The sequence below is a fragment of the Arvicola amphibius genome, chromosome 2 (genome assembly GCF_903992535.2).
Source record: "Arvicola amphibius chromosome 2, mArvAmp1.2, whole genome shotgun sequence".
Lineage (NCBI taxonomy): Eukaryota > Metazoa > Chordata > Mammalia > Rodentia > Cricetidae > Arvicola > Arvicola amphibius.
Genome location: NC_052048.2, coordinates 134,245,843 through 134,270,193, shown reverse-complemented (window position 1 = coordinate 134,270,193; position 24,351 = coordinate 134,245,843). Strand labels below are relative to the sequence as shown.

Here is a 24,351-nt window from a genome sequence, read left to right as displayed (position 1 = left end):
ATGCTGGGATAAGAGAATTACCTGAAGTGTTCCTTCTCCTAGTGATTTGTTTGTTTCTGTTGTTGCTGTCAATAACAATCATTTTATAATCTTCTATATTTATTAATTCATTTGGTTGCTTTGGAGTGCCGCGAACAACTCACATGTGAAGTCTGTTAAGTCTGATATGCAACATCCTTACAGGAAAGGAGCTTTCATGAATAGGACCTGTCACGATAGCATGCATGCCACTCTCAGGACAAACCACAGGCGTCTGTGAAATCATTTCAAAGCTATGTAATGCACTTCCCATTTTAACATGTAAAACCAGTATGCAAGATGTGCTAGCCATTTCCCATAGTAGTTACATTGCTTTATTTATTTTATAACATCATCAAAAAGACATATTTCAGCTTCTTCACATTTTTCTAATGACATATAGGTATGAGTTTCTGATTGGGCTCAGTATTTTACCAGAATAACAGTACCCACATTTAAAATGACTTCAGGAATGCTGTAATAAATATAAATATAAATATGTTCAAAGAAGCATAAACCTCAACACTTAGATTTTGAAAATAAATTATTTAGCAATTACTAAGTTCAAAATCTCAAAATATATTCCTTAATACAAAATATACATCTATATATCTCAAAACCACGTTGAAAGCAGTGTATACTTTTGCTAAATCTTCAGAGTTACATATTCTTTCAAATCAATAGTTTACTATTGGTACAACAACATTTTAAATAAATATTATTTTATTTATTTTTAATTTACATGTATGAATTTTTTTCTGCATGTATGTCTTTGTACCACATCCAGGCAGTGCCCTGGAGGCCAGAAGAGGGTATTAAATCTTCTAGGACTGGAGTTACTGGTGGGATGTGACCAGTCACGTAGGTGCTGGGATTTGAACCCTGGTCCTCTGGAAGAGCTGCCAATGCTCTTAACCACGGAGTTCTCTCTCTAGCCCCAATACTGAATATTTTAAATATTTAGCATATTATTAAATAATAATTGTTGTTCAAAAATATTTCAGTCAAAACAAGCATTCTAATAGCAAGTTTAGGAATATACCAAAAGTTTTACAGAATTTTATTTCACTATAAGTATTAATTTATAACTTCTTTATCTCAAAAAACTGTCCAACTAATTCTAAATAAAATCTTTTAACCAATTAGATTAAGGAAAGACAGGAGAGTCCAGAAATCAAAGACCTAATTCCTAAGGCTGGTGATGAGAATGCTCGGAGTGGACTATTTCAGCATCAGGTCCATGAGGCAAAGCCCTTGTTATTGTTGATTATCACTTGAAGTGCTTCCTTCATCCTTTCCATTGTAGAATATTTAGGCAGGTCTAGAATACTGTGACACGTCAATGATCTTGGGTTATCCTCTTCACTGAAAGTTTGAGGACAACGAAATCTTATTCCATGAAACTGTAGGCCTTCTATGTGAAACCTATCGCATCCTGTAAGAAACACTAGAAAGGGACAGTTTTGTTAAGGTATTGCATCTTAAAAAAAAACTCAAGATAAATAAGAAGAAATTAACGATTATATTTAATAAATATTGAGTACACTTTTTGTACTGCACAGGGGCAGGTAAAGACTGGAAAAGTCATGAAATTTGGGTTTTGTCCTCTACAAATTCATGCTATTGGTATATGTTATCTCATCCCTAGAGGGATGAGAACATGAGGGAGTGGGATGGTTGAGTTGTGGGAGGGACAGAGTGGGAGTGCAATGAAAGAAATATGTTGATAGAGGGTTTAGGGAGAAACCTGGTGCTAGGGAAATTCCTAGGAATTCACAAGGATGACCCCAGTTAAGACTCCTAGTAATAGTGGAAAGGGTGCCTAAGCTGGCCTTCCCCTGTAATCAGATTGGCGAATACTCTAACTGTAATCATAGAACCTTCATCCAGTAACTGATGGAAGCAGATGCAGTGATCCACAGGCAAGCACTGGGCTGAGCTCTGGGAGTTCAATCGAAGAGAGCGAGGAGGGATTATCTGAACAAGAAGGGTCAAGACCATGATGAGAAAGCCACCCAGACAGCTGACCAGAGCTCCTGGGAACTCATGGACTCCGGACAGTCAGTTGGGGAGCCTACATAATAAGACTGAAATAGACCCTTTAAATGTGAATAACAATTGTGTGGCTTGGTCTTTTTGTGGGGTTCCTGGCAGTGGGACCATGATCAATGCCTGGTTCAGGAGCTGGCTTTTTGGAGTGGGATGCCTTGCTCAGCCTTGATGCAGTGGGGAGGGATTCAGTCCTGCCTCAACTTAATGTGCCAGGCCTTGTTGACTCCCTATGGAGGCCTTCCCTTTTCTGAGGAGTGGATGGAAGGGGAGGAGTAAAGAGGGGAGGTGGGGGGAGAAGGAAGGAGAGAGGGAGGGGAAACTGTAGTTGGTATGTAAAATTAATTTAAAAATTTAAAATTAAAACAGAATGATCTATTATATTAAAAAATGAATACCTATTACAACACTTACAGAGGAATTTTTTCTTTTCATCGGAAGTTAATTCATGGAAAGCCTTCCAAAAGAGTAGAATAGTTGGATGTGCTTTGTGATATTCTCCTTCATAGAGTGAATTCTTGAGAACACAAGAACAAAAGAGAGTTTTAGGGGGGACATGTAGTGGTAATTTGGAAAAGTCAGAGAAGGTTTTAGGGGGCATATATATCAGTAAACTTAAAAAACTCAGGTTATCACTTACATTTTCAAATTGTTTCCAGTCACAATCAGGATTTCCAAGTATTGCTTTCATTAGTTCTCCAGGATGGAACTGCCTAATTATATCCTGGTTACACACTGTGTAAAATCCTCTATGAAATTCCTCATAAATGGGTTTTACAGAAGTATTAAAAATGTAATCAACACACTTAGAAACGTACTTTTGCCTTGAGGGAAGAAAAATAAAAAATGGCATACTTTATTAGTGACTACAATATTATCTATTTTGCTTTTTTACTCTATTGAGAAAGAAAAGTATATTTCTTCCATGTAGTACTATACAAGTCTATACAACACCAGAAGATGAAAACCTGGCCAACTAGAAGAAAGGTCCTTAGAGACTATAAGAGAAGGGTTCAGACTTTGGTATGCTCTGATTTATAATTCCAATCTGAACATAAGCACTCCTTGACTTTCAATAGGGATATATCCCAATGAGCTCATTAAACATGGAAAACGCATTTAGTAGAGCTAACCTACTAAACATTATAGCTTAGCCACTTTCCCTCACTGGCTGCTCTCCAGCATTATGAGGAAGCATTGCACTTCATGTAACTAGCTGAGAGAATCGTCAAGAACCCAAACTCTGGAGGATGCTAACTATGGGATGTCACGTGCTTTCACATCACAAGAAAATGGGGGTGGGCATAAGTCCAACCATCTGACCCTTACTTCTTCCCCTTTCTACATTCGTCTCTGCCACTGTCATCTTGCTGCCTCTTGTTTGCAGGGAACCATGCAGTGTAAACATTCTCTTCAGCATGGCATGCTTCCTCTTTACCTGGGAACTCCTATCCGGTCATCAGATTGTCATATGAAAGTAACGTTCTTAGGGCAGGCACTTCTTTTCTGCCCCAGTCTCTCTTCGAGCAACAACTAATTTGTGGAAACAAGTTCTGAAAGGTCTGTCTTAGGCAGAATGTGCTTTCCTCAGTGTGATATCTTGGTAGCAAGCAACACAGTGTGAATGTGGTTTGACTCTGTCCCACAAAGATTTATGTGTTGACATTTATTTCTCCCATTGTTGGGTATTATGAAGATAGAAACTTGATCTGACTGTGGAGTTTATGGTGGGGCCTTGGAGAAAGATTCAAGTAACACAAAATTGCCACATAGAGCCCTGTGATTGAACTCTGGTCGCCTTCTAAAGTGAGTGAGAAAGACCAAAAGGGACACGTGTTCATGCTCCTTAGGTCGTGTCAGGTGCTGTCCGCTCACACTCAAGATGGTGCCAGCAAGAAGGCCATGACAGATGTACTTCTTAGATTTCCAGAACTATGGGACAAATAAAAATATGTTCTTTATAAAGTTACCCAGTGTTTGATGTTCCATTATAGTGATGGAAAGTAGGCTAAGTGGCGCTACTCACAGACACCCCCATCTACCCCTTAAACTGCCTTTGTGAACTAACTTGTTTAAACCACCTCCTCCTGTCCTCCCCATAACCAGTCATACTGCTGAATGGTTAACAGCCATTTTCCAAAAGGAAGGTGGGGGAGAGTAGGATATAAAAAGACAGAGGGAGGGAAAACAGAAAGGACAGAAAGGAAAACCTCATTTGTAACATTTGCCAATTTTTCTAATTATTCTTGCCATGACTGACATCAAGTTACTAATACTTTAAATAATAACCTTTGAACATTGATGAAAAATTTGCAATCAGATTCCATAAGCTCATACTAGCTGGTTTATTTGATACATTACAAGGTGGTCTATTTGGGTATCTGCTTTCTACCCACTCTGATATAAGTTACACATTTTGTCTTTTCTCACAACTCTATCACTAGGATCTGGAATATAGGTTAGCATAGAATAGGGCCTAAAAGTCTCTTAGATGACAGAAATATTTATTCCTGACCATTTCTTCTCTTCTCCTACTTGTTTATTATTTTAAAAGACAAGGAACTAAAATGAACATCTGAGAAGTTCAAATATATTTTGAATGGTATTAATACAAACATGTTATTCCTGTTCAAAGTGGATATTTTAGTTCTTAGCTCTTACCTGTTGGTTTGGTCCACAGGTACAGAGATCCCATTTGGAATTAACTCAACATCTCTTTGATCCCAGTGTATCTAAAACCAAAGTGCAATCGACTGATAAACACAAACATAAGTCCACTGTTACTGTCAGTGCATTTTCCCTATAAGATTTAAAATGACTGGAGATAACCATTTTTCAGTTCAGTCTTTTGTTTGTTGCAACAGACTCTGTATATGTACCCCAAGCTTGCCTCAAGATTGCTATTGTCTCCTGTACCTCCTAGGATGCACCACCACATTCAACTCCAGACTTTTAAACACACACACACACACACACACACACACACACACACACACACACATTTAGTTTCTTGAGATTTTTGAGACAGGGTCTCTCTATGTAATCCTAGCTAACCTGCAGCTTGCTATATAGACCAGGCCAGCCTTGAACACAAAGAGATTCCTTGCCTCTGCCTCTCAGCTGCTGGAAATAAAGGCAGGAGCTACCATGCCCTGCCATATAAAAAAAATTTAAACCTTTCTTAATACATGTTATATTTGTATATTCCAAGCACAAATTACCCTGTTTAGTTGAGGACATTGTTTGAATCAAATGAATGTTTGCTATATTCATATATAAAAAGTCTGTAGATATAAGATATACAAAATGAAAACCAGGTAAGAGAAAATTTTTACAGAAATAAATTATCTTTAAAAATGTGTATATTCCATGTTAAAGGTTCTATAATAAAATGGCTGTGTAGCATATATTTCTTGGCATGGGTTCAATCTCCAGCAACTCCTCACCAAAACAAAACAAAACAAAATGAAACAAAACAAACAAAAAACCCAAAAAGCAGATTAAAGCCAACCTATAACCTAGGTTTTTCTGTTACTCACGGAAAAATACATGTAAAGTTCTTCGACATCACCAGCCTCACAATTGAGAACTTCTTGCAAATTCCTATTGAAAAATTAGTTTAAAATTACATATTTGGTATTGTAAAATTTTAAAGTAATAATCATTCAATGGGGAAAAATTAAGTAATATCGACATGTACAAAATTCAGTGTAAATTTTCTCTCCTACTCTTTCCCACTCATCTTCCTAGGATTATCTTGATTTAAAATTTGATTTGTTAGTCTACTCTACCTTGTTGATACTGTTGCGTATTGTGAAATGATTACACAGAGAAGCCCTTACCTCTAACGTGGGGAGAATTTATTTTGCAAAGTCTGGAGATGTCTTTGGTTGTCATAGTTAAGGGCTGTCATCTAGTGAGTAGTGTTCTCAGACACTTTTAAACCTATGGCACTGCCCAGAACAATGTCCCACAAAGAGAATTCAAACAACCAGATGTCTGAGGTTATAGCACAGTAGATGTTCTTGTCCAAGAGGGAGGAGGCCCGAGGTTTAGACCCCAATCAAACACATTAATAGTAGAAAAGCTAAAAATGTCAAAATTGCCAATCTTGAAAAACTCTGCTTTAATAAAATCTACAACTAATAGTCCATGAAAAAGAGTCATTTCTCTCAATCTTTAGTCAACACGTTAAGAAAAACTTGTTGGCAAAAAAAGGATATTTCATGTAAACTCATTCAGTTACTAGTGACCCTAAGCATGCTTTCATTTTTTGATAAACCATATATATATATGTGTGTGTGTGTGTGTGTGTGTGTGTGTGTGTACTTATGGGACTATATCTACTTATAACCATATATTTGCATTTATGGCACTATATTTAAAAAACCATATGTATATGCACTTATGGTAGGTTAATTTATAAACCACACACACACATATATATATATATATATATATATATATATATACACAAAGCACTATATTTGTAAACCACATCTATCTACATAAACTTATAGCGCTATATCTCCTTATAAATAATATCTTGGTATACACATACTAATAGCACTGTGTATATATTTATAAACAACATTTATTAATATAGTGCACTTTTCACATTCCATTTGTAAATCATATTTCTGTACACACCCAAACGTAAAGCACTGAATCTACAAACCACTTCTATTCATATGTACTTGTACACCACTGCACCTATGTATAAAACTAATCTATACATCTATCCACTTATAGCACTATCTTTATTTATAAACTACATGTATATATGCATATGAACATACCTAGTACTATATCTACTTATCAACCATATACATATGCACTTTTACACTGCATATATTTATCAGGCATATCTATACATGTATGTGCACTTATAGCACACTATGTATTTATAGAATACAAACGATAGCTGATGTACATTCTGAGAACTGTCCTGAGCACTTTCCACCTTGAAAAACAGCCCAGGTCCAAACTCTTTTCATTGTGTTAGTAGTGATCAGAGGAACATCTGACTTTTCTTTGCTTTGAAGGCTGACAAGTCATGCTAATGCTCATCTAAAGGGCACACAGCATTACAAGTGAAGACCTTCCTTGTGTGTGATACAATTTATTCTTCAGCAGCTGACCTTAATACCGTTCTTGACAAGCAACATATCTACTTACTTCCCCAATGGAACACTGAGTTCTTTTAAATCTTCCAAAGTTGTCTTTTTTTTCAGAAGTTTTTTATACAAAGCCAGTGGGAAAGGAAGTTTGACAGTCTTTAAATTGGACAGGGAGAGTCCACACAAGATCCCAAAGAGAAAATATCTCTTCTTCTCAAATGTGGGCTGGAAAATAAAATAGAAAAAATCCTAATGTATTATAAATAACTATACAAAGACACAATTAGACTAGTGAAGAACAAATATTACCTCCCCTTTCTAATTAACATCACAAGTTAGACACAAACTGGGTTTAAAAAGAATAAGCATTTCATACTCTTTTTAAGTTATAATGAAATTTAAATACCTTCAATAACGTTCTTTCTGTTGTTTATGTTTGTTTGCTTGAGACATACAGGATGTTCTCAAAACTCACTGTATAGGTGAGGGTGACCTTGCCTGAACCTCCCCAATGTGGGATTATGGCCATGTGCCAGCATGCCCAGCTTCTTGCACAATTTTTAATATAAATTAATAATACAGAACATTAAGTAAATGGACTTTTGTTACTGATAGCGTATCTGAAATGTAGAAACAAACGCTCAGGTGTAATTACAAAGTTTTCCTTTGTAACTTTAAGGTCCTGGCCTTCCGATTCACGAAGAAAAACAACCGTGAGGAAGGAAGGTGGCTCTGCATTGATGCTTCAAGTTAGCAGAACAAATACCAGATGAGTGTGAAGTGAATGCACACTCAGCAATAAATGCAGCCCCACGTGGAGGTTGACCATTGGAGTAGCTCTCAAGGGCCCCTTTCTCACTCTGGCATCCTGTCTTACCGTGGCTTCTCTTAGCCTGCAGAAGATCCTGTCATGATACCCTGTGCCCAGAGTCCTCGCGAGAGCCAACGAAAGTCAGCACTATGCCCTTGGACTTCTAGAGCTCTGAGCTGCATAGGCTGCTAAACAAAGAACTCAGGTGGCTCATTAAAATGACAACAAGAAAAGCCGGCTAATGCAGCTGCCTTTACTTTTCCTCTCCGGTAGTCCTGGGTAGAAAACCAAACCAAAACAAAACTTTCCAGGACCAAACTGCAGCCCAGGGGAGGAAGTATCACTAGAGTGACATTCGAGGATTCTTACTCCAGTGCCATTCTTGCTGTTAGCGGTCTGTGGGGGTCAGTAACTCACAGAGTGATCGTTCTCCCCACTTTCCTTGACTTAGTAACTCCTCAGATAGAATTTTGAAATGAGTAAAAAGTAGAGTACAATCTCGAAAGGCCTCTCCTAACCCAGTCTGTTTTCTGTCCCTTAATTTGTAACACGTACTCTGGTGAAACTTTGCTCTTTTATCAAGCCATATACTTTTTTTTAAACTGGGGGTATGTGTGTGTGTCTGTTTTCTACTGAGCAGAACAGTATTAATATGCTTAAAAGTGAGGGCTTTGATGAATGTGGTGCATGCCTAATTCAAGTACTCAGAAGATAGAGGCAGGAAGATTGTGAGTTCAAGGCTAGCTTGGCATACATAGTTAGACACCGTATAATAAAATGTATAAAAAGACAAAAATGAAAAAAATTGTAGTCAAATTAACAACAGTTACCTCTAGTATTCTATCAACAGTTTCTACTAATTTGAAACATTCTATAACTCTCAAAATTAAGGAAAAATAACCACTCCTTAGAGATTACATAATCAATTTTAGGATATCCATGCAATAGAATATCACTCCACAGTTGAAAAAATAAGAAATGAATTATGAGCACATGCCATGGCATGGATGCATCTCAAAGTAACTATATTCACTTTAAAAAGACAGATACTAAATTTGACCATATTTAATTTCATTTATATAAAAATATGGTTCACTCTACAGTGACAGGAAGCAGAGCAGTGGTTGTTTAGGAAGGGTGGATGAGGAAGGAGTGTGAGAGAGTCTTTGGCAATGATGTATACGTTTGTTATTTCACTGGTGTGTAAGTATATCATCAAATTGGGTATTTTCTGTGTTGTCTGTTATATTTCAATGACACCTCGTTAATGCTAAAATCTAATATGTATAGCAATCACTGAGGGGATTTTATATGAGTCATGAGTTCTGATTCTGTAGATCTTGAGTAGGGCCAGAGTGATGGGTTTTTTGTTTTGTTTTGTTTTGTTTTCCTGAGCTCACCAGTTCAAGCGACCTCAAGGTTTGCCCCTGAACATGTGCCTTGAACACTGGGGTTAAGTATGCAATACCACACCTAGATAAGCCTGGTGTTCTACGTGCTGCCAGATCATGCCATGCCACAGCTACTGCTCCGTGGGTGAGGTAGTTCTACTCAACATGGGGAAGCCAGGTTGTACAGTCCTAATTTTACACTGCTATCTGTGGTCTGCATATTGCAGCATTTACTATGTTTTATGAGAAAGACATAACTTACATGGACCGGAAACCACATGTTGGAGCTCTTTTCAGGATACACAAACATCCCATGTTTGGGGTCTGTCATCTCTTCAAATATATAGTGGAAGAACTCTGAACTCACCCCTGCACTCTTAGCACTGACTTCGTTAATAAATTCAACCTATAGGAAGAAAATTTATTTCAAGGCTCTTAGTCAAAATATAGCTCTTTGCCCTTAATAGAAAAATCTCGGGCCTATCCTGACCATTCCTCGAATTCTCTAGAACTGCCAGACCCACACACTGCTTTACCTTCTCATACCCTATTTTCCTTTAGTTTGTTGCCAAGCAGTGAAAGCCAGGAGGCCACTGATTCTCAGGTTGTTAAGACCGTGAGTACATGGATCCATTAGAATGACACACTCACCACTGGAAGAAGGAACAGTATCTTGTTATGAATTTTGATATGCTTCAAACCCCTGAGCCATGACACTTTCCAGTTATTTAATCTTATTGTCTGTCTTCATATTAGCTTTCAGACTGTGCAGACTTGTCTCTAATGGTCAGCCTTTTGGTTTCACCAGCCTCTACCTCTGGTAAGCAGTCCTCTTAGTGAGTGTGAGCTAAGCACCTTTGCAGTAAGTTTGTTGCCATAGCACCCAGGAAACACACAGATTAACCAGCTCCTGCATCTGGATTTCATGACCCAGTACTGACTTCATTTTACTCTGCCTGCTCTGGCAATTCCTTTTCTGGCTAATTCCATTTCTTTCATTCATTTATATATCGAATATATGGTGCTGGAGATTGAATTCAACCCCCAGGCAGGCTAGGCAAGCACTCTGCCACTCCCTAGCCCTGCTGTTTGAATATGAGCATCCTTAAGCTTCATTCCTCCAGTGTTCGCTCATCTTCTACTCTATCTGAGAAAGCTTTTCTGCTGGTCTTTGATCAAGCTCTTTGGCCTGGTCAGGACTCATAGTGAGGGCAAGGATTAGGAAGGACAGTCTTGTTATGCTTGGTCTATTTCGTTTCTGTCTTGAAGCTAACATATTTCTTCTTAAGGACAGTCATTTTCTAGAGGAAAGAATGTTCTATCGATATTCCCAGAAAGTATAAGAAAACTAGATACAAAGGGTGTCTGATTTCTAAAATCAAACTGTTTTGTTTTCTATTTGAGAAATCACCCTCTCTGGTCTGAGTGTTATCCTCCAGGCTTTGTTTTCTTTGGAAGCTTACCACATCCATTCTCTTAATGGAAAGGGGGAGCTTCTAGAAACCTTAAGACCTTAATCACACCATAGTTGTGGATGCAACTTCTTAATTATGAATGTCCCCTCCCACAATAAAAAAGGCCAGCAAGACCTTTTTCTTTACCGTTAGTGGTTTCCTAAGGTCAGAGTTTTCAGCTTGTCCTAACTGACGCAAGGCATCTTCAACCAGGTGACTTCGTCTGACTCTCAGTGTTAAGAGTTCTGGTCTCATGCTTCCTTGAGGTGCCATGGTGTCACACTTTTAGAAAAAAACAATTTTCAGTTAGTTATCCTTTGGACCTTTAAGGCTATCAGGGATAAAAGTGAATGGTGAAACAGGCCTTCGGTCTCTGTGAGTGGAAACTAGAGGATCAAACATTCAAGATCTGGGGCTGGTGAGCTAGCTTAGAAGGCGAAGGAGCTTGCTGCCAATCCTCCTGACCACAGCGCCCTCTCGGGAACCTATATGGTAGAAGGAGAGAACGGACCCAAGCAAGCTGTCCTCTGAACTCCATATGTGGATGGCAGCATATACACAAACAGCACATAAATGTAAACATGTTTTAGAAAGAAATTAAAGACTGCCTTGATTATATACCAGGTTAAAATTCAAGGCCAGCCTGGTCTACCTGATTCCCCACTTTTTTACAAAAAATAATCCTAGCTTTTTTTGTTGTTGTTTTGCTCCTTTGGTTTTTCTCTTGAAGGTCTCACCAGGCAGCCAAACTTCCTTGAATTCATAATACACCCCTCCATAAACCTCCTGAGGGCACAAAGCACAGGGCTTGATTTACATCTAATATTTCTAATAAAATATCTTTTATATCTTACTACCAACACTCTATACATTTATAATTTAAGGAAGGCTCCCCTTGTCTCATCCTATTAAACCTTTACAGTGTAAGATAATGCAATTACGGGATCAAACAAGCTGTGACATCTTGTGTTTATGTACAAAAATTAGTGACTGGGCATGAACAGTCAAGTTATTAAAACTGTAGCATCAAACATGCTAAGTGAACAATCTGCCATGAGCCTTCAGAAGCCCAGTGTTAGCACCTAAGCCTCAGAAATGACTCTAAGGGCTGTGGATGAGACAAGGGAAACTGTCAGCAATAGGAAGAAGACAAAGGGATGACGTTCTCTGAGAGGATGCGCTCTACAAATCATAACCATCCATGTTGGAAGTCTCTAAAACTGTGCCACCAGGAGTCACGCTGTTTTGGAGCACTGTTCTGACCATTCTAAACAGGAGTGCCTTGAGCCTCCTAAATCATCCATACTTCTTCCCTACCATAGGCCTTGGTCTTGCTTCTGTCAAATTCCTTGGTATTGGAAGTTTAACAATGGCCTTGGCTAACCTTGATTTAACCTTCAACACACCTTGGAGCCTTCAGGTCTACCTCATGGACAATAAATCAATATTTAGAAATCATGAGACAAGACAGTTCCCTTGGGGTCTGCCTTATAGTAGTGATAGTTTGATTAATGGACAACAAGTTTCTAGATTAGCTATGACTGCCCTTATAAGTTTTCTGTCATCTTAGGTAAGGATGTGTGTGACTCTGGACTGGGGAGCTCCTACTGCAGATCTCTGCAGCCACCACATACTGAGACATTTATACAGTTCTACTAGATTGGTCTGTTATTCTCCTTTCCCCAGTTCTTTATTGACTTCTGTGTTCAGGAGTCTGTATATCTGAGATGCTTCAGCTATACTGACTTGACTGCTAGACCACATTGTCCACAGCTCTGAGGGATGCACAGACCACTGACTGCAGCAGGCAGAAATACCTGTAATTTCTCTTGCCTAGTGAAGACCTGAATGGAGACTCTCCATCTGACCTTATGGTCCAAATTATCTCCACTTGTTCTCCATACACTTCTGTAGAGAAAATACTATATGTGGAAGGAATTGTTTGAAGGAGTTTTATGGGGAGGTTAAGATTGGGAAGGAAAGACTTCACTGTTTCCCTTTACCAGAGTGTCAAGGAGGTGAAAACAGGAAAGACTTGATTGAACTGACTAATGACAGTGATTACAAGAGCTACTAACAGCAGAGGGGGAGCCCTTAGTTTTGGACCGATAGTACTAGGATGTTCCTTGTCTCTTGCTTGCTTATTGTAAAAACCTGGAATTTATGGCATAGTACATTGGCAAAAGTCATATGTAATTAATAGAATATAAAAGTAAATATTTTATTGTTGAAATGGCTTCTTTTGTGAACGTGTGTCCTAGACTTATTGGTTTTATAGAGATGGTCATGATGTTTAAATTTATAATAAAACAATAAAGTTTATGATTTTGGATTCCAATGAATCATTAAAATCTAAATACCATAAATCAATATAAACCTTTCCTGAGAAATGACCTAGAAAACAAGACTTACCAATCAAAAAATGTTTTAAAAACTGTTAATACACTGTCTAGAGAAAGAACATTATATATCTAACAAGAAACTCAGAAAGAAAACATGTAAATATTGTGTAGTAATAATACAGTTGTGAGAGAGGAACAAAATGGTCAGAGTGAAAAAAAAGTTCTGTGACCAAACCAGCCATCTTCTCAAAATCAGAAAATATATGTTGGATATAGGATATAATTATCCCATTTACTCTACAGGTTTTTATTCTTTGCATGTTGAGCAGTTTTGGGTTTCTGTGTTAATTGTCATGTGCTATAAGAAGCTATTTCTTTGATGAAGTTTAAGAAATTCACTAATAATCTATGGATATAACAAAAAGATTTTAGTGGTTGTTTTCATGCCATGTCCATTTAGCAGAATAATAGTAGTGGGTTCTCCAAAAGACCTAAACCCAGGTTCCTTGGCCCTCATAATGGTGCCATAATGGTGCCAGGTATTGGTTTAATCCCAGAGCGGGCTTTAAATTGAACCAGAAAACAGCTGGTTGTAACATGAAGGGGCCTTCTTGTTTGTTGGGGTTTCTGTCCTGCCCAGTCCCCAGCTGTTTAGTCCCAGAGAAAATCACACAGAGATCTCCATAAGTTATAAAACTGATTGGCCCATTAGCTCAGGCTTCTTGTTAACTCTTGTAGTTTATATTAACCCATTGTTCTTATCTACATTAGCCATATGGCTCAGTACCTTTCTCAGCCGGGTAGATTACATCTTGCTTTTTGGTGGTCTGGGCAGGAATGAGAGGAATGGGCTTCCTCCTTTCCAGCATTCTCCTGTTCTCATCATCCCGCCTCTACTTCCTGTCTGGTTGACCTGCCTATACTTCCTGCCTGGCCAATCAGTGTTTTATTAAAATACATGATTGACAGAATACAGATAATTCTCCCGCAAGACCTGGTTATTTCCATAACATTCATACCACTGTTGCACCACAGGGCATATCTTGCCAGGACAGTCACTATTATAGCTTGCAGGATCCACAAATGAGTGAGATTGATGATTATTTTGCTCCTGAGGCAGTGTACATAGCACTTTCCAGCACCATGAAAACTAGTCAGTAGGAATGAAGCTTCCAAATCTACTTCTTGATTTCTCCATGTTCTATGAGTCAAGTACTCAACATCTTCAGTGATAGGGTCCATAGCCTACCCCTTCCCTACAGGCTCAGGGACTTTCACAGAAGAGAGCGTGGGAAAATTGTAAAACTCAGAGGCAGTACACACAAGGCAAACACAAGGGAAGTGTTTTCAGAACACAGTAGGGCAGTTGCCCATATGAACTCATAGTGATTGGGACAGCATGCACAACAATTGAGCAGATTCAACCCAGACAAATCCCAGCGTGGAGTCATGGGAAGAGATGAGTACAAGCCCTCCACTCCTTGCTGAAGAGATACTGGCTTGTGATAACTGTTCAGAGGGATGTGACTGCTGGTGGGCTCGACACCCAAGAGGATTTGAGCAACACAAATTGGACTAGGGTTTAAAAAGGGGGCGGGCATGGGTGGAGAGAAAAAACATGAAGTTGGGTGGGTAGAGAAGTGAGAATGAATCTGGAGGGGTTTGATGAGACGTTAATATGATGAAAATATAGTATATATGAAATTATCAAAGAATTAATAAAATAGTATTAAATATTGATGCTTATAAGTCAAGCTCCAATGAACTAAAAAAACTCTGAAGACTGACACTAAGATCATAGCAATAGTTAAAATCAGATAAAATGAGGAGAGGAAAAGAATAGCTTATTCGGGAAATGATGTCACGTACAGACAGTGAGGACTGGAATGCAAAATGAGAAACTCAAATTAAACCAAATCATGATTGACTGGTCAGACTGGTACAGGTCACAAGGTCATTAGCATTCTGCTTTGGTGAAAGACTGAAAGAAGGACTTTATACATTGTTGGTGGGAACAAAGATTGGCAAAATAAATACAAGGTTTACTCTAGCAACATTTAATAATTAAAAAGAAAAAGTTAAACGTTGAACTGCTTTGTTATGTGAGTAATCAAATAGCCTGGATTAACCAAGAAACTTTTTTCAGAATTCTAAATAATGACTTAGATATGGTAGGATCAGAAATACTGCTCTATTGAGGCCTTAACAAAAGTAAGAGATGAAATAAAATTATTAGGTAATTTTTCTATCTGTGCAAAAGTGTTAAAGGTTGGTAAGAAATTCTAAAATGGAAGAAGCATGAGGTGACTCCTTAAATAATAAAGTCAGCGTACACAAAAATGAGGTAATTGGAATTATAAGATTAAAGGATTAAATGCTGGAAAGAAATTTGAGCTGGCATTTTTCTTAAAATACTTCAGAAAACTAGTAGTGACTGCAAAATTAACTAAAGTAGTAAACCAACACATGTCGTAAAATGTTTATGCCTTTTGACCTTGGTAATGAGTGCCACTATTCTTATTTTATATATGTTTGAATTTTTATGATCAAAAATGGTAACCCATATTGGCTTGAATATCAGTTGACTATGTCTCCAAAGAATCCTGTGAATCTTTGTCTTCAGTGTGGTGATAATTAACTTCTAAATTGGACTTCTGGAAGACATTTAGGTTATGGGACACTACCCTCAGAAGGGATTCCTATTAGCCTCACAGAGGTTATTCCTTATCAGATCAGGTTGTTATAAAGTGAGGCCAAACAACACAATTGGCCCCTTCAATACAAGGCAAAATCCTTTAGTGCTTCTCCTATTTTAATGCTGGTGATGAGAGATAGGGTAGTGAAGAGGTGAGGATAGACACATCAGAATTCCTACATCACACTGATAAACTTCTAAAACTACAAGTTAAAAAATCACTTTATAAAGTATACAGCCTCAGTTATGTTGTCATGGAAACAAAAACATACATACCCTCAATTTTGCACATAAGTCCCATTGCATTAACATAAGTTTGGATGGCAAATTGAAGCTAAATAGAAAATCACTTAAAACAACAAGACCAGAGGATTCTGAAGGTAACTAAGAAAAAAAAAATGGAAAGAAAAATAAGCAAACAACAAATTCGACAATGAAAATAAAAACAACATTCAATCCTTTCCTTAATTTTATCACCTTATATACTGCTAGGATTTTTTGAATCTATTTTTAAGAATCTAATTAGCAAGAAGCACTCCTTCCTTTTGTTCCTCTCTCTGCCTATCTGTCTTTCCTTGTTTGTTTTTAAGACAAATGTCATAAATCCCAGTTTGACCTCAACCTCACTACATACCAAAGAACGACCTTGCACTTCTTGTTTTTTCAAAATTTAAACTATTTTTCAAAATTTAAATTACTTTATTCTTTTAAGTGTTTGGGTATTCTATTGTTGCATGTATGTCTGTACCCCAGATATGTGCAGTGTCTGCAGTGTCTAAAAATGCTAGAAGAGGGCCTCTATCCCCTTGAAAAGGAGTTGCAGACAGTTGTGAGCCACCATATGGGTGCTAGGAGCAGAACTCAGGTCCTCTGGACGAGCATCCAGTTCTCTTAACCAGTGAGTTATCTCTCCTCTCCTGCCCTCACATTTCTGATCCTTGTTTCTCCACTGCAGTGTAGAGATCACAGGCACGCACTGCTACACCTGATTTATGCAGTACTGGGAATCAAGAATTCAGGCCTCAATGCATGCTAAGCCGACACTCCCATCTAAGCTACAGCCCTAGCCCTTGGAGGCACATTTATAGGTCAATAATTTGTTTTGTGGGCAAAAATGTTTAAATTTTCAATGACCATGCGATTTAGCCAATTTAGTATTATAATAAAGACATTTTTAATGCACAGTTGCTAACATGTCCTGCCTTATGTCATGAGCATTCTCATAAGGGAATATGTCATACTTACCTGATTGCTATACTTGTAGAACAGTTTGGTTTCCTCCACAAAGAAGTATAAGATGTCAGAAAGCTCATTTATGATGAAAGTACTTGCTGGCAGTCGATGGTTAACCTTAAAGAGAACATGGCCTGGAATTTCACTTTCTACTAATAAATGATGTAATGTGTGACACCTACATTTACATGTGTAACTGAATATGCATTTAACAATGATGGAATATGGGTGTTTTACACAAGTTGAGTTCGATGGGATAAGCTTCATTCAGCATATTTCACCGAAAAGTCAAGAGTTTTTCACAAGGTATCTATCAGTCATTAAAAAAAATTTCTGGCTTATCCATGGTGTTTCTAATGCCAATCCCTCTGTATATTTGCAGGACAGTTGAATTCTTTCCTTTACTTATACTACAAATGCTAGCTGTATGTCAATTTGTATGTGCGTGTTTTTCTTGCATTTTCAATTTTACAGATAGATAGATCGATAGATAGATAGATAGATAGATAGATAGATAGATAGATAGATAGATAGATAGATAGTGCTTGAGGAAATCCTTTATATATTTGAAAATAAATTTATATAAGACACTTGTAGGCATTTTACAAAGATCTCAATAAACTCAATTAAAATAAAAAATAATCTTGAGTGGGACTAAATTCCATGTCAGAGTAATGATGGAAGTAGTGTAGGCCATGGTAGGAACACAGTGGTGAGGAGCTCTTTCCAGTAGGGAATGTTAGGGATGGACCTCAAAGAAGTTGATGCAAGTGCTCTGAAAGAGGTCTTTGGTGACAGAAAAACCTCTGGTGTCACTTAGAATCAAAGAAGCCACAGGCAATACAAAAGCAAGCCAAGAAGAATAAAGGTTCTGTTAAAGTTTTCTCTGCAGAGGGCTGGAGAGATGGCTGCTCCTCTGGAGGACCTGAAGGTATTGAGTTTGATTCCCAGCACCACATGATGGCTTACAACCATCTGTAACTACAGTTCTGAGGGACCAGGCACCCTCTTCTGGCCTCCATAGATACTGGCACACAAGTGGAGCATGAAGATACATGCAAGCAAAACACCCATACTCATAAATTAAACATAAAAGCTTATTTGCAAAGCCAAGAAGTTGTCTGCAGGTATGGATTGCCCACTTGGATGTAATCAGAAAGCAATCACACATCTAAGAAATGTTTTCTGATTAGCTACGATGTAAGGGTACAACAAGGGTTTCCAGAAGAAATAATGCTCAAATATCAATAATTTCAGTAAGCATGCATTCAGAGATTACTTGTACTACATACAAAAAATACAGTAAAATGTGCTATTCTAACATTAGGATTATATGCACAGAAACACAAAGGTGGATCAAAAGATTAGTATCAACGGGTAAAATTAGAAACATTTCTACAAACTAGTGACAAATGGTTAGAAATGTAAGTTTCAGAAGAAGAGGTAAGGCTGAAGGCTATAGCTTATAGTGCTTGCTTAGTGAGCACGGATGAAGCCCTAGAGTCAGCCCTCAGTACCACATACAAACGAGAGGTGTAACACGCCAATACTCTCAGCTCATGGGAGATGGAGACAGAAGCAACGTAAGTTCAAGGTCATGTTCAATTATATAGTGAACTTGAGGCCAGCCAAGGAAACATGAGTTCCTGACAGAGCAAGAGGAAGACCACAGAGAGACAGAAAGAGAGCTATTTTATCAAAATTATAATCTGTGAAATATGCATCGAGGCAAATGACTAGAATCTTAGCACTTTGGAGGCAAAGTCAGGAAGACCAAGTGTTCTGGGCCAGCCTTAACTAGATAGCAAAATCCTGACCCCATGCTTACCTAGCATCTGGGAGGCCCTAGGCTGTACCTCCAGTACCATGAAAGAGAGAGAAAGAGAGAGAGTAAGGAAGGAAGGAAGGAAGGAAGACCACTGAGAAAGTGAAACACATGCATAGAGTAAAAGAAAAGGATGATCGCCGGGCGGTGGTGGCGCACGCCTTTAATCCCAGCACTCGGGAGGCAGAGGCAGGCGGATCTCTGTGAGTTCGAGGCCAGCCTGGTCTACAAGAGCTAGTTCCAGGACAGGCTCTAAAACAAAAGCTGCAGAGAAACCCTGTCTTGAAAAACCAAAAAAAGAAAAAAGAAAAAAAAAAAAAAGAAAAGGATGATCAAATGACAAAGACTGCATATATCTAACTATATGCACATACGTACACACATACATAACTGTAACTCATAATAAAAACAAAGGTAGATTATCTTTAAAATAAGCAAACAAATCTTCAAATAATATATATTAACCAACAACTACATCAAAGAATGTTCAAGCTTATCAACTTTTAGTCAACAGGAAAATGCAAATGAAAACAGTCATGAGATACCATTTATCAGCCACATGGGAGCATAATCAAAACAGCAGGTAATAAGTAGTTGAGATAAGATCCCCCAGCTCAGCCTGTTTGGGCACTGGGACAGGGTGGTGAGCACAACAGGGCAGGAGCTCCTTTGTTTCAACAGCCTGCCTGCAGCAAGGTAGGCCTTTTGTCTGTGAGGTCCCTGGCCAGCTAGGGGCTCTGATCCTGTACCAGAAGATCCATCAGAGGGGTGAGTTCCTGACCCATGTCAGAAGCCTGGGAGACGGAGCACAGATATTCCTCAACCCCCTATACTTCCTGGTCATTCTGTGGGGTTACTCTCCCCGCTACTGCCTCTCTTTTCCTATCCCATCCCAGCTTGCACCCGGGCGACCCCTCCCTTGTTCCTCCCTTCTTTGAGGCCATAAGATCCCCCAGCTCAGCCTGTTTGGGTGCTGGGACAGGGTGGTGAGTGCAACCGGGCAGGAGTTTCTTTGTTTCGATATCCTGAATGCAGCAAGGTAGGCCTATTGTCTGCGAGGTCCCTGACCTGCAAGGGGACCTGATCCTGTACCAGAAGATCTATCGGGGGAACATTTGGAGGAAGAGATGGGCAGGCGCCAATGCAAGAATTCCTCCAACAATCTGAAAAACAACATGAAAACACCAGAACCCAGCAAACTTACAACAGGAGGGCTTGAACACCCTAATCCAGAAGAAGTAGAAAAAATTGACTTTATAAAAGAGATAGAGTCCCTTAAACAGGAGGTGAAAAACTCCCTTAAAGAAATGGATGAGAAGAATAACAAAAAGTTTGAAGAAATGAGTAAATCCATAAATGATATCCTAGGAAACCAAGAAAAAAGAACCAAACAGATAATGGAAACAAATGGAGGCAAGGAAGAAAACACAACCCAAGGGCCAGCTGGATATGGAAAATCTAGGTAAACAAACAGAGACTACAGAAACAAGCATAACCAACAGAATACAAGAGATAGAAGAAAGAATCTCAGATTCTGAAGACACCATAGAGAAAATAAACGCACTGATCAAAGAAAACAGCAAATCCAACAAATTCTCATCCCAAAACACTCAGGAAATCTGGCACACAATAAAAAGACCAAACCTAAGAATAATAGAGGTAGAGATGAAGGAGAATTGCAGCTCAAAGGCCCAGAAAATATATTCAATAAAATTATAGAAGAAAACTTTCCCAACCTAAAGAAATATATTCCTATGAAGGTTCAAGAAGCATACAGAACACCGAATAGACTGGATCAAAAAAAAAAAAAAAAACATCCCCTCACCATATAATAATCAAAACACAAAACATACAGAATAAAGAAAGAATATTAAGAGCTGCAAAGGAAAAAGGTCAAGTAACTTATAAAGGTAAATCTATCAGACTTACACAAGACTTCTCTATGGAAACCATGAAAGCCAGAAGGTCCTGGATAGATGTACTGCAGAGACTAAGAGACCATGGATACAAGCCTAGACTACTATACCCAGCCAAGCTTTCATTCACTATCAATGGAGAAAACAAAATATTCCAGGATAAAAACGAATTTAAACAATACATAGCCACAAATCCAGCATAACAGAAAGTAATAGAAGGAAAATCACAAACCAAGGAGTCCAACAACGTCCACAATAACTCAGATATCTAGCGACCCTTCACCAGCACAACTAGAAGAAGGGAAACAAACTCTACTACCAAAAAATTAATAACTGGAGTTAACAACCCCTGGTCATTAATATCACTTAATATCAATGGACTCAATTCACCTATAAAAAGGCACAGGCTAAGAGATTGGATATGAAAACAGGATCCAACATTCTGCTGTTTACAAGAAACACACCTCAACCACAAAGACAGACATCTACTCAGAGTAAAAAGTTGGGAAAAGGTTTATCAAGCAAATGGACCTAAGAAACAAGCAGGTGTGGCCATACTAATTTCTAACAAAATTGACTTCAAACTAAAATCAATCAGAAGAGATGGAGAGGGACATTTTATATTCATAACAGGAACAATTCATCAGGATGAAGTCTCAATCCTGAATATCTATGCCCCTAATATAAAAGCACCCACTTATGTAAAAGAAACATTACTAGAACTCAAGGCAGACACCAAACCACACACACTAATAGTTGGAGACTTCAACACTCCTCTCTCACCACCAATGGACAGATCAATCAGACAGAAACCTAACAGAGAAATAAGAGAATTAATGGAGGTAATGAATCAAATGGACTTAACAGACATCTATAGAACATTTCACCCAAATAGGAAAGAAAATACCTTCTTCTCTGCAGCTCATGGAACCTTCTCAAAAATTGACCACATACTCGGTAACAAAGCAAACTTCCACAGATACAAAAAAAATTAGTAACCACCTGTGTCTTATTGGATCACCATGGAATAAGGTTAGAATTTAACAATAATTTTACCCCCAGAAAGCCTACAAACTCTTGGAAGCTGAACCACCCCTGGGTCAGGGAAGAAATAAAAAAAGAAATTAAAGTCTTCCTTGAATTCAATGAAAATAAAGACACAACATACCCAAATCTATGGGACACTATGAAAGCAGTGCTAAGAGGAAAGTTCATAGCTCTAAGTGCCCACATTTAAAAAAAACGGAGAAAGCTCACATTAGAGACTTAACAGCACAACTGAAAGTTCTAGAAAAAAAAGAAGCAGACTCACTCAGGAGGAGTAAAAGATTGGAAATAATCAAACTGAAGGCTGAAATCAACAAAATAGAAACACAGAAAACAATCCAAAGAATCAATGAAACAAAGAGCTGGTTCTTTGAGAAAGTCAACAAGATTGACAAACCTTTATCCAAACTAATCAAAAGGCAAAGAGAGAACATGCAAATTAACAAGATCAGAAATGAAAAGGGGGATATAACAACAGACACTGAGGAAATTCAGAGAATCATTAGGTCCTACTACAAAAGCTTATATGCCATAAAGTTGGAAAATGTAAAAAAATGGACTTGTTTTTAAATAAGTACCATTTACCAAAATTAAATCAAGACCAGGTGAACAAGATAAATAGACCTATAAGTCGTGAGGAAATAGAAGCTGTCATTAAAAAAAAAAAAAAAAAAAAAAAACCTCCCATCCAAAAAAAAAAAAAAAAAAAAAAAAAAACCAAAACAAAACCCAGGACCTGATGGTTTTAAAGCAGAATTTTATCAGAACTTCCAAGAAGAGCTGATACCTATACTCCTTAATGTGTTTCACATAATAGAAACAGAAGAGTCATTACCAAACTCTTTTTATGAAGCTACAGTCACCCTGATTCCAAAACCACACAAAGATCTAACCAAAAAAAAAGAATTACAGACCAATTTCACTCATGAACACCGATGCAAAAATTCTCAATAAAATTCTGGCAAACAGATTCCAAGAACACATCAAAAAAATTATCCATTACGATCAAGTAGGCTTCATCCCAGAGATACAGGGCTGGTTCAACATATGAAAATCTATCAATGTAATCCATCATATAAACAAACTGAAGGAAAAAAACATATGATCATTTCTTAGGATAAAGGTTTTGGAGAGGTTAGGGATACAAGTATCATACCTAAATATAATAAAAAGCAATATATAAGAAGCCAACAGCTAATATCAAATTAAATGGAGAGAAACTCAAAGCCATTTCACTAAAATCAGGAACAAGACAAGGCTGTCCACTCTCACCATATCTCTTCAATATAGTTCTTGAAGTTCTGGCAATAGCAATACGACAACATCAGGAGATCAAGGGGATTCGAATCAGAAAGAAAGAAGTCAAACTTTCGTTATTTGCAGATGATATGATAGTGTACATTAGTGACCCACAAACCTCTACCAAAGAACTCCTACAGCTAATAAATAACGTCAGTGAAGTGGCGGGATACAAGATCAACTCAAAAAAATCAGTAGTCCTATACACAAAGGATAGAAAGCAGAGAGGAAATTCAGAGAAACTTAACCTTTTACAATAGCCACAAATAGCATAAAGTATCTTGGGGTAACTCTAACCAAGGAAGAGAAAGATCTATTTGACAAAAACTTTAAGGCATTGAAGAAAGAAATTGAAGAGGACACCAGAAAATTGAAAGATCTCCCATGCTCTTGGATGGGTAGGATCAACATACTAAAAATGGCAATTCTACCAAAGGCAATCTATAAATTCAATGCAATCCCCATTAAAGTCCCAACAAAATTCTTCACAGACCTTGAGAGAACAATAATCAACTTTATATGGAAAAATAAAAATCCAGGAAAGCCAAGACAATCTTATATAATAAAGGAACTTCTGGAGGCATTACCATCCTTGACTTCAAACTCTATTACAGAGCTACAGTAATGAAAACAGCTTGGTTCTGGCATAAAAACAGAGAAGTCAACCAATGGAATCAAATAGAAGACCCAGATATCAACCCACAAACCTATGAACACCTGATTTTTGACAAAGGAGCTAAAAGTATACAATAGAAGAAAGAAAGTATCTTCAACAAATGGTGCTGGCATAACTGGACGTCAACCTGTAGAAGAATGAAAGTAGATCCATATCTATCACCATGCACAAAAATCAAGTCCAAATGCATTAAAGACCTCAATATTAATCTGAACACACTGAACCTGTTAGAGGAGAAAGTGGGAAGTACTCTACAACATATGGGCACAGGAGACTGCTTCCTACGCATAACCCCAGTAGCACAGACAATAAAGGCAACATTGAATAAATGGGACCTCCTGAAACTGAGAAGCTTCTGTAAAGCAAAGGACACTGTCAATAAGACAAAAAGGCAACCTACTGATTGGGAGAAGATCTTCACCAACCCCGCAACAGACAAAGGTCTGATCTCCAAAATATATAAAGAACTCAAGAA

At 38.0% G+C, this 24,351-nt stretch overlaps 1 protein-coding gene across 2 annotated transcripts in view; it reads right to left on the bottom strand.

The window, feature by feature from the left end:
* Positions 1-895: 895 nt before the first annotated feature.
* Positions 896-24,351, bottom strand: part of Herc6 (HECT and RLD domain containing E3 ubiquitin protein ligase family member 6) — a 63,206-nt gene continuing 39,750 nt past the window's right edge. For both annotated transcript variants that reach the window (XM_038320886.1, XM_038320887.1), the window contains exons 14-23: positions 17,126-17,230; positions 16,157-16,264; positions 10,991-11,125; positions 9,652-9,795; positions 7,246-7,412; positions 5,607-5,670; positions 4,729-4,799; positions 2,708-2,891; positions 2,482-2,584; positions 896-1,465 (exon numbers count right to left, since the gene is read on the bottom strand). In XM_038320886.1, the coding sequence (XP_038176814.1) occupies positions 1,251-1,465; positions 2,482-2,584; positions 2,708-2,891; positions 4,729-4,799; positions 5,607-5,670; positions 7,246-7,412; positions 9,652-9,795; positions 10,991-11,125; positions 16,157-16,264; positions 17,126-17,230 (1,296 nt within the window). In that variant the 3' untranslated portion in view covers positions 896-1,250. The remainder of the gene's footprint in view (positions 1,466-2,481; positions 2,585-2,707; positions 2,892-4,728; positions 4,800-5,606; positions 5,671-7,245; positions 7,413-9,651; positions 9,796-10,990; positions 11,126-16,156; positions 16,265-17,125; positions 17,231-24,351) is intronic.